Raw genomic sequence first — 18,266 nt, 5'->3', positions numbered from 1 at the left:
GCCAGGTGGGACCTCCCAGCTTTGTCTCAGGCGAGGGGCAGCCCTGAGCCAAGGTGGAGCTCTAGGTGCCTCTGGGCCAGCTGCACCCCAGCAGCACCCGGCTGGGGATCAGCAGAGCAGGAGCCCAGTCATGGCCCTGCCAGCAGTTAGCTGGCTGCCTGTGCAAGTCACCTACCGGGCTTCCACCTCAGGACCTGTAAACCTCTCTCTGGATTGCCAGCCCAACCCAGAGGTTCATAAACATAAGATTCCTACATTATACGCTCATGGTTCTAGGAGCATTTTGATGAAGTCCTACAGAGCAGTCCTGTTGTCAAGCCTGGGGACTGTGAAATGGTCTCTCACTTGTCAAATAGAAGAAGTAATGGATTAAAATTGGTGTCCAAATTGTTGGTTTCAACTTAGAGAAAGGGGGCGGGGACAAGGTACCATAACTGACATCTCAGAAAGACCTGCTGTGGGTTCAGCACTGAGTGTCTTCTGATCTTTAGAGGACACTAAATCAGAGGAGTTTAGTGCTCTGAAAGGGACAACAGAATCTACCACGACACTGACAATTTGAGTAAACAGTATAGCTGCGGAGAGATAAACACAGTTATACAAAGGTTTAGGAATGAAATACACAGAGACGGCCAAATGCCCAAGAACAAAAGTGAGGTCCCTGCTGTTTAGAGGCCAGAGAGCCCTCACCTGATGCCCAGAACTAAGAGGTGGACAGCTGAGAGCAAAGGACCTTATGTCTTCCAGCTGCAAACATCATTTTGATAAGGGTTAGCTAGCTAGCTTAATTAGGCAGATAGGAAGGGAGGGTCCAGGGGGATGGAGGCATTTCTGGCCTGAGCAATTAAAACAGCCATAAACCAAGGACAGAGGTATCTCTGGCCTGAGCAGCTGGGAGAGCCACAGGGGTAATAAAACATCTCTGGCCAAGACAACTGAGAGAGAGCCATAAGGGAGATCAAAAGCAACTCCAACCTGAACAGATTAGATGGATAATGTTGCAAAATAAGGGGGAGAAAATGGGGCGGGGGGGAGGGGGACCACGTGGCCTTTAGACTTTAAAACTAATACTGTGTAGCAGAATGACCAATGAGGAAAGCCAGGGGTCTTAAATTAAGGAAAGGGTCCAATTGCAAAGGGTCAGATTTAGACAAAGAACTACAACATATATAAACCAGAGACAAAGAGACATGAGACAGATTTTAGATTTTTGGACTTAGATTTTTCCCATCAGAGAGAGAGAGAGAGAGAGAGAGAGAGAGAGTTTTTTCCCATTTGGGGGCCCCTGGGGTCCCTTTTGGGGATTCTAGCCAGATGGAGTTTGTATATGCTTCCAATAAACTTCCTCATTTTTATCAAAGAAATCTGTTAGTCCACGAATTTATTCTTCAACTTCGCCAGACAAGAATCCACGAGAAGTCTGCACCCTGAACCCCACATTTCAATTTGATGGTGTAGCATCACTGGACTCTCACCACTCTCTCCTGACTGACTCAAGGTCAGGTCAGCCAGCTTAATTCCCCATTTTTATTCCTAGCTGTCCACAAAAATACTCGCCCCTACTATTTGTATAACACAATGTAAACTCTTCTATCTACTATTCATAATGTCCTGGGGGAGGGGGGAGGTAAGAACTATTGTGCATCACGCCCAGTTTACAGATGATGAAATTTAGAGTGAGGTAGCATCCTGATTCCTAGCCTAGTGCTGCTCTGTGTCACCGTGGTCTGTCTGCCCAACTCTGAGACCTCAGATACGCTGTTCGATGGTGACTGGCAGGGGTGGGGCAGGAGAGTGTCCCCCCAGTCCCAAAGCCCTGTTCACAACACAGTGTTGCCTCACCCAGCGTGTGCCCTGGTGGCCACTTGCAATGCTGTCAGATACAAACTCCACTATTTATCTGAGGAATGATTTTTAAATGTGGCAGATACGTGCCCTGAGTGATAGCAATCACACCAGGAGAACATTCCAGATCCTTCTGTGATTGCTGAATGTTGGGGCAGAATGGAAGGCCCTCCCAGACCACCATTGCTGTGGGGGCTGGGGGGTGCAGTGGTGACCTGGGGGTGCATGGGGAACTGGGGTGCAGTGAGGACCTGGGGGTGCAGTGGGGAGCTGGGGTGCAGTGGGGACTTAGGGGTGCAGTGGGGACCTGGGGGTGCAGAGGGGAGCTGGGGGTGCAGTGGGGAGCTGGGGTGCAGTGGGGACCTGGGGGTGCAGAGGGGAGCTGGGGGTGCAGTGGGGAGCTGGGGTGCAGTGGGGAGCTGGGGTGCAGTGGGGAGCTGGGGTGCAGTGGGGACCTGGGGGTGCAGTGGGGAGCTGGGGGTGCAGAGGGGAGCTAAGGGGTACCTGAAAACCCTTTCAGGGACCCATCCCATCTAGTCCCAGGAAGTGACATGAATTGCCACCACCATCCTCCCTGGTAGACAAAGGACTCTAGACGTTTTCCTTGGGTCTTTACCCCGGACACGAAGGTGTTTCCCGTTTCTGAGGGCGCCAGGTCCAAGCAGAGCACGTCGGCCCCGTGCCCGTGGAAGCTCTGCAGCAGCTGCCCGCTCTCCACGTCCCACAGGGCGCATGTCCCGTCACCGCTCGCCGTCAGGATCTGACGTGGGAAAGGACAGGAAGAGTGTGTTGTCATTATTAGCTCTGTGAGGGGCAAGGCCGTCAGGGAAGAGGCTCCTTACACACACACACACACACACACACGCACACACACGCACACACACACACACCCGACACCCTGTCACTGCCGCGCGTTCCTGTGCCTGTCCTCCAGGGTACGGATCGGAGGCCTCCCTGCTGTACCCGCGGGCTCTCCACTGCCTGGCATGCATGATGTGACTGTTTGCTGAACAGAACCGTGACTGACTCCCACAAGCAGCCTCGCCCACTGCTGTACAGGCCAGACAGGAAAAGTGCTCCTCAGACATTAATGAGCACCCCAGTCACCGGCTGCTTGCTATAGGGTGTGGGGCGAGTCCGAGATTCTGCAGTTCTCACAAGCTCCCGGTGATGCGACGCTGGTCGCTGGACCCCATCTGGAGCAGCAAGGGTTGAGGCAGCATTCTGTTAGACACTCTCCATTTGCTGCTTCTCCCAGGTCAGGGCACTCCCGGGCCACTGAGAGGTGCGCGCACAGTGCCAGCAAGCACTGGTCACGTGCTGATGATGTCCCAGCGCTCTGCTAGGGTTAGGGTTTGCAGGAGGATTGGGTCTTGGCCTCCACTCTCCTGAAGCTCACTCAGTTTAACAGGATTGGCTGTAAAAGCAGAAACCAACCTAATCCCCTGTCTCTGTGTTACTCAGTTCTGGGACCAGGCATACTCTCTTGATGCTATGCTAAATAACACTGTGACCAAGGTAAAATAACTTACCTGCTTGCTCTAGGTAATACCTGCTCCTGCAAAATAAGACTGTGAACCACATAAACAACTTATCAAAACTAATTGCTTGCACATCAAGACAGGCTTTAAGACCCTTAGCTCGCTGGGCTCACCAATCCAAAGCTATTATATCGTCAACCAGTTTCTCATTGTGAGAGGTCCACCTTAAAACCACCCAGTGCAGTATCTGAAACCCTCCAAGCAGCCTTCCCTGATTTCTCCACCTTAAGGCCTATAGAGATTCTCAGGTTGGGGTTCTCTCCCTCACTGCAGAAGGTCTAGGAACTTAGCATTGCTGAATAGCATGCTTTTCTGACTGTCTTGTAGATATTTGTAGACAAGACATTGATCACTATGACAGCGTGTGAGAAGTGCTGAGATACAGGTGGGCCCATGGGAGGGGCACCAAATGCACTCTGGGGGCATCTGAGCTGGTCTTAGAGGAGTGACCGCTGGCCAGGTGAAGGAGGGAGGGCGCTACAGTGACCGCCTACCTCTGCTCTGGATGAAAGTCTTCACTCTGTATAGAGAGTGGAGACCTCAGTCTGCAGACAAAAAGAAGCTATGGAAAGCTTCCAATCAGAATGGTAAGATCAGGGTATATTTTTGGAGACTCTGTCAGCTCAGTGGAGCGACCCCTCAGCAGCCTCTGCATAGCCGTCAGTAAGGCTGGCCCACACAGGGAGAGGAACGCTGGGCTGCCTGGGGAAAGGCATGGGGCAGAGCCAGTGCATGAAGCTTGGGCTCCGGATGATCATACCTTCGTGGGGTTGGGAGAAAGGCAGTGGGATCCAGGGCTCCCAGACCCAGCTGACGGCACTGCAGCACCCTGGAGCCAGAAGCCATGGGGGGATCACAAGCCATAGCAGAACTCCCCTGTGCCCCACCTTCTGGCTGCTCCAGGGCCTGGAGGAGGTGATAAGACAGTGCAGGAAGTGGTTGTGCAATGTCAAGTGCCCACAGCAGAGAGCCCTCTGTGGGTGATAGTTACTGATGGCTGAGGAAAGAAGACAGGAATCAGGCCTTAAGGACGGCTGGCATGCAAAGGCCCGCTGACCTGCTGCACCTCTAATTTCCATTTGCTGGCGTCTTCCCCCCCCTCCCCTCCCGCCTTCCCATTCCCTTCTCTCTTGCACACCAGGCCTAGCACCGAGAAGGAATCTCCTTTCTTCTGCTGGGAGGGAGCACATCACAGGAGGGGAATCTGCTCCCACCTGGCCTTGTGCCTGAGGCTGCACTGTCTGGGCATGGATGTCTTGCTGGGAAGTCTGGGGAGGCCTAGGATCTCTTCCCAGGAGAGGCCCCTTTGGAGCACCTCCCGGAACAAGAGCTGGGTGAGTTCCGGGGCACTCAGGCTTCTTGGGTCTAGTCCCCAAAGTCCTCCTCAAGGTCCCCACTGAGAGGCAGTTCTCAAATTTGGGGAATTTCCAAGGCTGCAAACCCCTGCAGCTGTCCATGGGACTCCCTACAGCCTCAGCTTCTGTCAAATGTACATCCGACAAGATGAGCAAGACCGGTAAAAGTAGCTTATGACCACACAAGACTCTGACCGCATCTTAATTTGGGTACTTGTATTTGGAACTATGCTACAATTCCCTCCAATCTCTCCAGGCCCACCCCCACTAGTGCATGCTCCACACCGCTCCTGTCCTAGCACTTGCAAAGGGTGAATCCAATCTTTTTTGGGACGCCAGGTCCAAATAATCTGCTTTAAATTATTGCCACAGACTAGCTCTTTAATTTGGTCATTTTTCACACCATACTCTTCAATCAAACAAATGGATTGCTTTTAGAAGTAACAAGTAAATTCTTAACATTTTAAAAATACTTTTGTGATCTTCATTACAATGTAAGTACAAATAAATTTTTAAAACCAAACACTCATTACCATAAATGCACTAAACATAACCTCTAACTGTGTCACTCATTTATTCTAGAACTAGTGGCCCGGTGCACGAAATTTGTGCACATTAAAAGGGGATTAAATAGAGGAAATAATTTAATATTGCTATTTGTCCTTTCTCTATAATAGAAGTGTCAGAGATGAAAGAAAATTAGTAAAATGTATATGAAAACCTTCCTCCTGTCAGAGTCTGGGGCACACCATGGGACCCAGAGTCAAGTCCCTGCCCACCCACATGCGCCTCAAAATCGTGTGAGACCCAGACCCGGCCGGCCCCCCCCTCATTGGGATAGATCCAGACCTGGCTAGTCCCACCCTTGTCAAGGCCCGCCGGGCAGGGAACGTAGCCTCAGGTCCCCTGGCCTGGTGCCAGGACAGGGGGTGTGGCCTGAGGTCCCCCAGCCCAGACCAGGGTGGGGGGGCATGCCTTGAGGTCCCCCATCAAGCCCCACCAGGTGTGGGACATGGCCTGAAGTCCCTGTCAAGCTCCACCTGGTGGGGGGCGTGGCCTGAGGTCCCCCGGCCTGGCGCTGGGGCGGGGGGGAGCAGCCTGAGGTCCCCTAGCCCAGCACCAGGACAGGAAGCGCAACTTGAGGTCCCCTGTCAAGCCCTGCCGGTTGGGGGGCGTGGCCTGAGGTCCCCTGTCAAGCCCCACGGGGGCAGGGGAGGGTACCTCAGGTCCCTGCTGATTGCTTGTTAAGGCTCCTTAAGGGAACTTGGCCTCAGCTGTGGGTGCAGCCATCTTTGTGATGGAGTGATGGTTAATTAGCATATTTCCTCTTTATTAGATAGGATGTAAAGAATTTATAGCTTTAATGCCATAGTCTTATACCAGCCCTTGAGTTTCCCTTTTTCTTTTTTTAAGTATATTTTTATTGATTTTAGAGAGGAAGGGAGTGGGAGAGAGAGAGAGAGAGAAAACATCAATGATGAGAGAGAATCATTCATCGGCTGCCTCCTGCAGGCCCCCATACTGAGGATCGAGCCTGCAACCTGGGCATGTGCCCTGACTGGGAATCAAATTTCGACCTCCTGGTTCATAGGTTGATGCTCAACCACTGAGCCACAGCAGCAGGGCAAGTTTTTCTTTTTTTCATCCTTGATCCCAGAAATGGGAGGAAGCTTCAGGTTCATTAATTCATTAGTACCCACACTAGGCCATGCACCTGAACTGTTGTGCAATGAAGCTTTGTGTTAATATCAATAATATAACAGTAAGAGCTAATATTTACCAGGGACTGTATGTATTATTTTATACCAATCATCTAATTTAATCTTCAGAAAACCTTACCAGGGGGGAGTTTATTGCCATCTTCACTCGCAGGTGAAAAAAAAAAAACAGGGGACACACCTTGCTTAGGACTGACCAGCCCGAATGCAGTGGAGCCAGGATTCGATCCCCGCTGTCTGACTCTGAGCCAAGCCCTGTGCCCTGTGCCCTGGCGAGGTGGCCAGTGTGGCCAGCGGACTTCCCTCTATCCGTCTATCTCCCTCTGGCTGCCTGTTAGGAAACAAGCACTTTCTGCCTTACTGGTGCCCCCCTTCAGTCCTCAACCCAGAGTGAGGGTGATAGGTCCCCACCAGAGACACTTGAGATGCCTGAAGACCCCTGTGCCTGCATCCCTCTGTGGCTTTCTTCTTCCACACTAAGATCCTCTGTTGCTTTGCTACCCCTCAGGCTCAAAGGCACCTATCAGGTTGTGGCTGCTGCAGCCAGCTGGGCCCACAGCACCTACTACTATACAGGTCTGCAAGGCTCCTGGTTCCGAACACCAGGTGTAAATACTACACGTCAAGCCTGACACCCCTCTTGTCAGCAATTAAACCATGACCCAGTCACCTGGTCTCCTGACTGAGTCAGCTGAAGCCAGAGTGGCCCAGGGAAGGCTTTATCTGACTCATACTCTCCTGCTAAAAACAAGTCCAACTATGACTCAGCCCCTGCAGGGCTGCCCTCCATCCACAGGGCATTCAGGGAGCCCTGGGCTGTGTCCCTGCCCACTTCTTGGGCTGCCTGCCTCCCACGGGGCTTCCCTCACACCTCACTGGCAACACCCTCACCCTCCAAGGCTGGTCCAGGCAACTTGGTGCAGCTGGTCTGTGACGACCCCTCCCCGCCCTGAGCTCCCAGCCTTCTCCGCTGTTCAGTCCTGACTGGTTTCCGTGAAGGTCCCTGAGGACAGAGACTGTGTGTCCCTGTGGCCCAGAGCCAGGGAGTGTCTGGCAACGTGGGTGGTGGACACCTAGAAAGGTTTGCTGAGTAGATGTGGAGAAATAAACTACAGTGTACTTTTACAGCTCGTTAAGAAAATGTGGTCAAAGTGTTGAGTAGTGTTTTTACTTTGGGTTTACTCAGAGTAGGGCACAGATTTACTACCTAAAGCTTCTTCTTTTGCATCTGTCCAAACAGGAGCATGAAGCAGATTCAGCGAGGTGTGTAACGTGCACACTCTGAAGCTTGGCCGCTCCATGAAGTTGCACACACATCCGTGCCTTGGACCCACCTCTCAGACCGGGAGATGGACTTCCCACCCCAGGCTCTCTGATCCACCCCCAACAAGGCAATTAGAGAAGGATGTTCAATATGGCATGTAGTTTATCTCCTCTATCAATAGCCAATAGCCCTGGCTTTCCTCATTTCTGCTTTTATTTAAAATAATAACCAACAAGGAACAGGAGCTTCCTCTGGAGCACCCCTCCTGCTAAGAGGAACCCTGGAAAAGCCTCCGCTCTCCCCTGGGGCTCCTCCCCCGCCCTCCTGCAGGCTGGCCCCTCACGCAGGCCCTCACTCACCTGCATGTCAGAGTTGGTGAAGCTGCAAGCCGACAGGTAGTTGGTGTGCATAGCCACAGACTTCTTTTTGGCAGCCATGCTTTCATTTTTGTCAAAGGTCAGTGGATACACAGAACACTTATTATCCAAACCCCTGGCATGGGAAGAAAGAAGTGTCAAAGGTTGATGGAGGGCAATAGAGTGTGTGTATACTTTCTCATTCACACAGACTTTTCAAAAAAAAAAAGGTTCCCTTGAGCAGTATCACACATTGTAACATTTCCCCCAACTTTCACTTTGAAGATTTACAAATGCACAGTAAAACGGAAAGAAAAAATAGTGCAATGAACACTCAATCCCTTCACCTAAACTCCTAACTTAACATTTTGCGGGAACAAATTCTGAACCATTTGAATGCAAATTGCAGACATGACATGTTACATCTAAACACCTGAATTTGCAAGGGTCCAATCAAGGGTCACACAGTGCATCAGGTTTTTATATCTTTTTAAGATCATTTAATCTAGAACAGGCCCTCCATCTATTTTTTGGTGTTCACAACCACAGACCTTAGGCTACTTGTCGTAGAGCATGTCACACATTCTGGATTTGTCACTCTGTCTCTTAATGGTTAGATTCAAGAATGACACTCTGGCAACAACAGGGGTGACACTGTGTACTTCTCTCTTACTGCCCCTCTTCAGGAGGCTGTGGTGCCTGTCACACCAAGGGCGGTGATGCCGACTTTGGGTGGTTATAGGAGGGACGGTCAGATCTCTCCTGGGGAAAGGGGATTCCTCTGTAATTAGTACTATGTGTGGTGTGATACTTTGAGAGCATGAGAATACCCTGTCCCTGACAGCCTTTCATATAATCGCTTCAGCATGACTACCTTTGTTTAAGCTAACATTACTTCACGAGTACAAAATGGTGACCTTCTAATTCGATAATTCCTCCTGCGCTGATTAGCTGAAGACTCCCCCTTTCATCAGTATCATTGTACACTCAATGGATTCCCTTTTCTCTTCGACTGTGCTGTGGTCTATTACTATCATTATTCCACACCATGCCCAAATCATCCCAAATCTGAAGAGTGGGGGTGCTCTCCAAGCAGCTCCTGTTTCCTTTTGATACAACTCTATTGGTTCTGGACTTTTCCTTGCTTTCTGGGACAAGAAAATATCCTAGGCCAGTGGTCGGCAAACTGCGGCTCACAAGCCGCGGTTTGCTGCTCCGTTGACCGAGTTTGCCGACCACTGTCCTAGGCTCCCTTTATTCTTGTCCTGCCCCAGACCTACAGTAAGCCTCACTCCTAGGAGCCCTGCATCCTTTTAATGGGAAAGATATTTAGGAGAGAGCACTCTCTCCTGAGGCCTGGGGGACAGACCCCTTCGCTTTCCAACTGCTTGGAACTGCAGGTGACTACCAGTAATTAGCCTTGGCAAGACTGTTTCTAGATCGTGTGGGTGAGAATGACGTGCACTTGGCTGTGGCCAGAACCAGCCTGCTTGGACCAGGGCTCCCCAACCCTCGAGGCGCGCCCTGTGGACGCTGCAAGTTTTGTAGCTCTGCTGGGGTGTGCATTGCTCAGGATTACCTGCAGCGCATGAGAGGCAGCGGAGTTTGCAGTGTGGCGCATCTGGTGTTGAACTTGTGCTTTAGTAGCTAACTCCTTTGCAATCTTGCTTTTGCTTTTTTTTTAGGTTCTCAGAGCCTCAGTTTCCTCAACTATAAAATGAATAGATCCCACCCACGTATCACAAGGGGCTGTTGTGAAGACTGTACAGAATTCAGAATAGTCCTTGACACATGATAGATGCCCAGTAAGTGGTCATTAGCATTACTTTTATATTCTACTTGCTTGGAGGCAGGCACTAAATTTTATTCAACTTTGAATTCCTCTAGGACACCCAGTCCAGTCACTCAGAGCAAGTGTACAATACCTGAATGAAGGCTTCTTGGTGAATATGGCTCTCAAATAAAAAAAACCCTACATATCTATGTAATTATACATATATGTAATAAATTAGCATGTTATTTTTGAGGAGGGGACTGTGTCAATACTGCTGGAATTTTAGCTTACAAGTTTGGAGCCAACTGAGAGACAGCCCCGGTTCAGGCAGATGGAGATAAAATATCCCCATTATCCCCATAAAGACATTGAGAAAATGTGGCGTACATGTGGGTCTGTGTGATCACGGAGCTACACGGATGTCACAAGGCCACAGCTGGGAAACCCTACATTGGATTATCACTGGAAACTCAAATTAACCACAGTGGCCGTCAGCAGTTCAGGGGAAGGTCCGAGTGGGGGAGATGGTGCTTTTACCTAAGATGAGGATTCAGGCTTTCCGTTTAGTTTCTGATGCTCTCTCCGCATCCACTGCACCCATATTTTTAAAAATGCTTTCACAAATATTCACACCTTGACCTTCCTCTGCTTTGGTTTTCATGACAACCTGCGAGGCGGCCACCACATGCCCAGGCCCAGGGAGGCGGAGATGACTGGGACTGAGGCACTAGCCATTCCTTCATCTGGACTCTCAGGGTGTCGCCAGAAATCCATCTGGGTGGGTCTTGGAAACGTGTTCTCTTCCCTGCCTGCTCCCCTGCCCTATGGGAATCTCCCACTGGGCTCCATTGAGCAAGGGTTAAAATAAGAGGCACAGCATCATTCCTAAACTGCTGCTGAAGACACCGTTCACTGTGTTATTGTATTCATTGTGACCTAGCCCCGTGGTCGGCAAACTGCGGCTCACAAGCCACATGCGGCTCTTTGGCCCCTTGAGTGTGGCTCTTCCACAAAATACCACGGCCTGGGCGAGTCTATTTTGAAAGAAGTGGCGTTAGAAGAAGTTTAAGTTTAAAAAATTTGGCTCTCAAAAGGAATTTCAATCATTGTACTGTTGATATTTGGCTCTGTTGACTAATGAGTTTGCCGATCACTGACCTAGCCCATATATTCTTTTTGTAATTTAGAACCAGACAGTTGCTATCTCAACATCAAATACTGAGCAATTACGTAACCCAGCGAACTCTATGCATTTACTAAAATTAATGCCCAGTTAGAAACATATTATCCCAGAGTTAAAAAATGTGGAATATTTCCATACTGAGTAGTGAAGAACTGGCTGCACCTAATGAGAGGTGTGGCCTGTGCCCTGGCCATGGGAGGTGATCTCTAACGGGGATGTCTGTTGGCTTGGAGCTCTGGCCACCCGACAGCCTAACGGTGTGATCTGTAATGGGGGCTTTGAGACACCCCCTCCTTGAAGAAACCAGCAGACTGGAGAGTGAATATAAAATCTGCTCCCGAAAGGCTCAGGCGAGTCCCCCAGCTGGCATATAGTCACAGCCGTAGCTGGGAGGAGGTAATGCTGGCCGTGACTCCCCGGGAGGCACAAGGGGAGGCTTCGTGTTCAGACCCCTCCTGGACTCTGCTGTGTGTCCCTTCCTTCGGCTGGTTCTCACTGTGTCCTTTCTCTGCGATAAAACCGGGCATCTGAGCACAGCGCTTTCCTGAGTCCTGTGAGTCATCCTGGTCAATTACTGAGCCAGAGGTCATGGTGGGGACCCTTCAATTTGCAGCTGGAATCTCAAGAGTCTTATGGGGACTGTGCCTTCTAACTGTACAGCTGGTTGAACTCCTTAGTACCTACCTTATAACTGTATGGTGTGTATATATAAAATAACTGTGTGTATATGTATATAAAATAACTGTGATATATACATATATATATACTAGTAGCCCATCGTGTGATATCATGCGCAGTAGACCGCCCACCGCTTCCACGGGAGCCGGCAGGAACCGCAGCGTGCTGCCGGGAGCTGCGCTGCTTCCATGGGAGCCGCACGGCTTCCGCAGGAGGCGGAAGTGAGCCACCGGGGCCCACGGGAGCCGGAAGGGAGCTGCGCCGCTTCCGTGGGAGCCGGGAGGGAGCTGCGCCGCTTCCGTGGGAGGCGGGAGGGAGCTGCGCCGCTTCCGTGGGAGGCGGGAGGGAGCTGCGCCGCTTCCGTGGGAGGCAGGCCCACTGTCTCCTTTCCGGGCTTGTGCTTGGCCTTGGAGGCTGTGGGCCGGTCCCCCTGACCCTGTCCGTGTCCACTCCGGCTCCGGGGGGCCGGCCCAAGCTGGGGCACGGCGGCTCTCTGGCCCCCCTGTCTCTGTCTCCGTCTCCGCTCCGGGCCTCACCGGCACACGCAACCTCCTCCTGTCCCGTCGTGACCCGTTACGGTGTCCTGGCCTAATTTGCGTATTTCCTATATATATACACACATACACATACATACATACACACACACACACACACACATATATATATATATATATACACACACACATATATATATATACACACACACACACATATATATATTATATATAAAGATATAAAATAATTGTTCTTGCATATGTGGTATATATATTTATTCCTGTGAATATATATCTATATATACCCATGGCTTTTATTAGGGTCACCTCAGATCCTTTCAGGAAGTAGATGGGGATGAATTTTATGTATTGTCTTCCAGTTATAAAATGAAGACACAATCTACTTTTGAGTTATTCAAAAATATGAAATACATGTATGTGAACATGGGTCCCCAAGGCACACCAGGTCTCAGCAAGCAGAGAAAAGAGAGTGGGAAGGTGTCCCCAAAGTAGTTGCCCAAAGAGGGGGACACTGGGGATGATGGCTGGTGTGACTCTGGCTGGAGAAGGCTCCAGAATTTTTGCTTGGATGCCCAAGGTTTTCTTATTTTAAAAAACCTCTTTTCTCCTGATTATAAAAATAATATGTGCTTACTTTTAAAAACCGAAAATAAAGAAAATTATAAAGAGAAAAACATCCATAGCCCCATCATCCAGAAAGAACTAGTACTGCGTTTTCAGTCTAGTTCAGATGTTTTCAACGGGTGTGCCACAGAATTTGTAAAACGTGCAGTACCTGACTATTTAGTCAGGGGCACTGACCTCTTCCCCTTAGACTGTCAAATTAAAAGATGACAACAGCCAACACAGCAATAGCTGTCTGGTGTGAATGAATCAAAATTAATACCATTTTTTTTTAGTCAGAGCAGCAAAAAAATCTTTTTTTGTGTGTGTGTGCTGCAGAATTCTAGTAATTAGTTTATGTGCGTCATGAAATGAAAATCGCTGGTCTAGTTCACCACAGATTTTATATTAATGCCTCTTTTCTAAATATGGCTGAGATTCTACTGTGGAAATATTTTTAATGGCCCACAACTGTTTAACACGGGGACAGGGAACCATGTGGCTGCAGTTCTCATCGCTAAACCCTGTTAAACTGATCTTTAGGAGAACAGAGATTAAGGTACAATCTTCCTAGTAACCTAGATGCTCTTTTCACTTACTGTGGTCAAGCATTTTCCTTTTAGTGGCTGTTAATATTCCATTCAATTCAGGTACCACAATTATTCAACAACTAGAGGCCCAGTGCATGAAATTCGTGCATGGGGGGTGGTGTCTGTCCCTCAGCCCAGCCTGCACCCTCTCCAATCTGGGACATCCCTCTCACAATCCAGGACTGCTGGCTCCCAACCACTCACCTGCCTGCCTGCCTGATTGCCCCTAACCACTTCTGCCTGCCTGCCTGATCACCCCTAACCACTCCCCAGCCAGCTTGATCGATGCCTAACTGCTCCCCTGATGGCCTGATTGCCCCTAACTGCCCTCCCCTGCTGGCCTGGTCGTCCCTAACTGTCCTCCCCTGCAGGCCTGGTTGCCCCCAACTGCCCTCCCCTGCTGGTCTGGTCACCCCTAACTACCCTCCCTTGCCAGCCTGGTCACCCCTAACTGCCTTCTCCCGCAGGCCTGGTCGCCTCCAACTACCCTTCCCTGCTGGCCTGGTCCCCCCCCAACTGCTTTCCCCTGCAGGCCTGGTCCCCCTCAACTGCCCTCCCCTCCTGGCCATCTTGTGTCCACATGGGGGCGGCCATCTTGTGTGTTGGAGTGATAGTCAATTTGCATATTATGTTTTTATTATATAGGATTTCCTTTGGTGGACATATTGTTTTCCTTTTTTGTCTTTGGCTTTATTTTTCATAATTCTATAATAAATGTTATTATTCATATTTTTTTCTATATTTTGAGTCATTGCCTTCAAATAAGTTCTTAGATGTAAAATCACTAGATCAAAGGTTCTACATTTTTCCAGGTTTCTGATTCATGTTACCAACATGCATTCCAAGATGTTTGCATCTGAGTCAGGGGAATAGTTTTAAAGCTTATACCACTGTCACTCTGTAATGAAAATAATCATGAAAGAGATTTTTGTGCTTTTTTTTTTTTTTATAATGTTCAGGGAGCAATTTAACACATTTTTAAACAAGCAAACAATAAAAATTACAAGTTCTTGTCTGTGTATTTCTGCCCATACAACAGTGTTCTATGGCTCACAGGACATCTGAAAAGCTGCTGTGGGGCCTACTTACCCACACGCAATGGCACAGCCCGATGGGGCATACGCACACGCCATCACCCACGTGCAGGGCATGGTGACCGCATGCTCCTGAAACACAGTGTGAACCGTTCATAGAATAAACAAGGGAGGCTTCACACACACACAAATCTCAACATTTAATTTTTAAAAAGTCACTGGCAATCTTACTGAATTATGTTATAGTTTCAAAGGGCAGTGGAATGGGGTAACAATTAGCTTGTAACTGACAAGGAGTCTCACTCAGTCCCATATAATCAACCAAACATTATATCATATATTCTATATTTTTAATATATATTTTTATTGATTTCAGAGAGGAAAGGAGAGGGAGAGAAGGATAGAAACATCAATGATGAGAGAGAATCATTGATCAGCTGCCTCCTGCATGCCCCACACTGGGGATTGAGTCTGCCACCCAGGCATGTGCCCTGACCAGGAATTGAACCGTGACCTCCTGGTTCATAAGTTGATGTTCAACCACTGAGCAATACTGACCAGGCTGTTATGTCACATATTCTAAAAGTTAAAATCCCGACTAGCAAAAAAAAAAAAAAAAAAAATCCTTAAGGTTTTACTTTTTTCTTAACATTATAGCCCCTTGTTCTTCTGAATGAATGAATACTGGGCTCCTTTTCTTTTACAGGTCCATCCGAATTTCATTTCCAACATGTACTTCACCTTATTCATGCTGATTTCCATTTTCAAAATGTAATCTTGAAAAACTGTTTACGTGTATATTATAAGTTTGTTTACTTGTGAGTACACAAGAGCCTCGGTCCCCTCTGAGTCCTAAACCACTCCTGGGAGGGATGAATGGGGGTGGGAGGCTGATCTTGAGTTGTGCTCAGGGGTGAGAGGACCTGTAAAGTGGAAGAATGAAGTGCGAAGCCTAACAGTCCCCGGCTCCTGGATGGTGGTCGAGTCACCCACATCCTCCTGCGTGCCGATGAGCAAACAACAAAGCCACGATTCAACAACGTGGTTCCAACAGCAACAAGATGTGCAACCGGCAAACGAGCCATTGGCACCAACTCAGTCTCATCCTCGTCTGTGAAGGGAGGGAATGGGACTAAGTTTGTGCAGGACATGCCAGCGCTGGCCTTTCCTCTAGATTCTCTGTGTTTAAATGGGGAAACATAGGCCCGGAACTGCCTGTCAAAATTCTGGTGTCACTCACAGTCCTGCAGCCTCTCAGAGGCTGGGACTCACCCACTGCCCTCCAGTGAGTGAGGCGAGGTGGCCGCTCTCTCAGCACAGGACATCCCAGGCCCCTTTCCCTACAAGTGATGGCTAGGTTTCCGGCCAGAGGTCACAAGTGGTGACCCTAAGGCTCCCAGAAACCAGGCAGTGTGTGCTCTATGCCACGCTAAGGTATAAACAGAAGCAACACAACCCCATGCACGCACTGCTTAGGCGTGCGGGGAGAGGCGGAGTCCTCCATGGAGGTAGGGATGTACACTGCCCTTTGCAAACTGTTCATTTTTCCCAGGAGCCTAAACTCTAGGGACTTGCTCTACAGACAGTTCCGGGGCCTCACTTGATCTGGTCAGGTAACAGCTGCCTACATGGCACTTACTAAATACATTCAATAATGCAGAATATGGGCATCACTCAAATCTGTCACAATACGTCCCCTCTTTAATATCGTGAAAAGGAAGGTTTTCTTCTAAGAAAATGTTGGAATCCATACTCAATACACAATACTCGTTACTGTAAATGCCAATGCAATGCAGGCATGCAAGCACACCTAGAGATTGCCGTCTTTCTCTTCAGGAAAGAGTCTCAATTTAGGTCTACTTTGCAGCTGTGCACAAAGCACGTGAATCCACCGCAGCCAGGGCTTCACCCACCGTTTGCTCAAGTCCATGGTGCCATGGAGTCTGGCCAAAGGCAGAGGGGAGAGGAAGCTGGGGAGCTGGGAACCCCTTATCCACCCAGAGGAGGAATAAACGCAGCTGCCTGTGTGCAGGGGGCCAGTGTGCCAGGCCTCGCCCCTTCCTGTTCCAGTGTGAGCTCATTCCGTGGGGCTCTGCAGGCTCCTCTGTGGGCAAGGGGTGTCAGCTCGGGAGAGGAATGAACGCTACAGTGGGCTGCTGCGCTGTCTTAACACAGATGGGCTTTGTGGGGTTTTCATCCCTAGACAGGCTCCCCGAGAGGCAGGAAACGAGGACAGGGCTGGGGAGCTGGACCAGAGCACCTTTTAATAGGCTGGGGTTTGGAGGTGCTCCCAGTGCGCCGGGGACACCTTACCTTGTTAGTCGTGAAGGAATCCCACACGATCACCTTCCCATCCTGGAGGGGAAAGAGAAGACCGATCAGGAGCTGTCAGCAAGTCCACCTCCTTTGTAACCGTGCTGCAGCCCACACGGGGGTGTGGGGAGTGACTACCATGTCATCTCTTTGTCATACAAACCGCCCAGAGAGAAATCCAGGGGCTCTGGTCCCTACAACACAGTTACCTGAGCACACGAGGTGTGGTAGCTCTGGGCGACAGTGGCTGAGCTGACTTCCTTCAGTGCATGGGTCCCCCCCGGGCATCCTCGGAGATGGTGAATCTGCAGTCTCCATAGCAGGCTTGATGTTTTTAATCACTCAAGCCATTTTGAGCCAAATCTGGCGAATGAGACGATGGGAGGGGGTGGTAATGCCACTTAGGGGCACAAGCAGGGTCTGATCATCTAAAGTGACACTGCTGCTCGCCTTGCACGACTTCCATGCTTATGCCGAGTGTGGCTGAGGGCCCGAAACAAGGTCAAAGTCGACAGTATTGGGCCTTTCGAGATCCCTAAGGACACTGGTCTCCTGGACCAACTTCTCTGGCTGCACTCCAAGCACGATGTGTGGGGAGGGTTAGGTAACAGTGCAGAGGACCCCTCCACCCCCCCCCACCCCCGCCCACAGGCAGCTTCACTCGGTGGCTTCCTCCACAGCACTGCTGGCCTGCCTGTCCTCGCTGCCCACCTGCTGTGCGCTCTGGAGAGAAAAAGGCACCCAAGAGGCTAAAATCAGTCTGATAAAATGAAATGTGGCCCCTCCGTGAGCACAGCTTATACAACAGGGCCTGTGGGCCTGGCGAGAGGATGCCTCCACCCCAACCCTAACCCACACGGTCAGGCTGACTCATCTCCTGCCTTTTAAGGGAGAAGGGCTGCTCTGAGTCACTCGAGGTCTGTTCCAGAGCCTTCCTGCTGTCCCCAGCTCCCTCCCACCCCCCAGCCACTCTCTCTGCAGCAGACATGGGTGGATGGAGCCTGTCAGCCCTCCACCCTGCCTCCCTTTCTAATCAGAGTGACAAAAAAATCCAACATACACTATTCTTTCAAGGATAAAACCGTCTGAAAGGCGAGGTGGGAACACGCACATCTCAATAACCACGTTGTAAAAGTGAGCATTTGAAAAAACAAGGTCTAGAAAGAAGCGCTCTAAAATAAAAGTAATGGTTGTGACAGGGTGGTGGCAGCAAAGCCCTTTCTGTGTTCTCTTTTCCAGTGTTCCTTACATGTGGCGAAGTGCGAGTGCTAAACTTTTCATGGACATAAAAAAAGCAAGCGCTATGTGACATACTAGACTGGTAGCTAATACAGGAGATTAATGACACGGGTCCTGTCATAACAACCCTGACGTGGATGTTGGAGCTGTGGATCATGTAGGATATATACAGTGTTTATACTTAAAAGGGTTATTAAAAACAACAACAAATTGCCCTTTGAAAAACCTGGGATGAAGGCAAGGGTGAAAGGAAGCCCA

General features: G+C 49.8%; 1 protein-coding gene across 4 annotated transcripts in view; it reads right to left on the bottom strand.

Annotated features, from left to right (window-relative positions):
• GNB5 (G protein subunit beta 5) overlaps nucleotides 1–18,266 on the bottom strand; it is a 42,957-nt gene that overhangs the window by 10,955 nt on the left and 13,736 nt on the right. For all 4 annotated transcript variants that reach the window (XR_013959173.1, XM_080644011.1, XM_080644010.1 and 1 more), the window contains 4 exons: nucleotides 16,770–16,811; nucleotides 14,512–14,588; nucleotides 8,083–8,215; nucleotides 2,462–2,605 (listed from right to left, as the gene is read on the bottom strand). Coding sequence is in view for 3 of the 4 variants with exons in the window: in XM_080644011.1 (XP_080500137.1) it covers nucleotides 2,462–2,605; nucleotides 8,083–8,215; nucleotides 14,512–14,588; nucleotides 16,770–16,811 (396 nt within the window). In the remaining variant the exon portion in view is untranslated. The remainder of the gene's footprint in view (nucleotides 1–2,461; nucleotides 2,606–8,082; nucleotides 8,216–14,511; nucleotides 14,589–16,769; nucleotides 16,812–18,266) is intronic.

Source organism: Plecotus auritus (assembly GCF_963455305.1).
Source record: "Plecotus auritus genome assembly, chromosome: 1".
NCBI classification, from domain to species: Eukaryota; Metazoa; Chordata; class Mammalia; order Chiroptera; family Vespertilionidae; genus Plecotus; species Plecotus auritus.
Note: the sequence above shows the minus strand (reverse complement) of the source record. Positions and strands in the feature narration are given on the sequence as shown.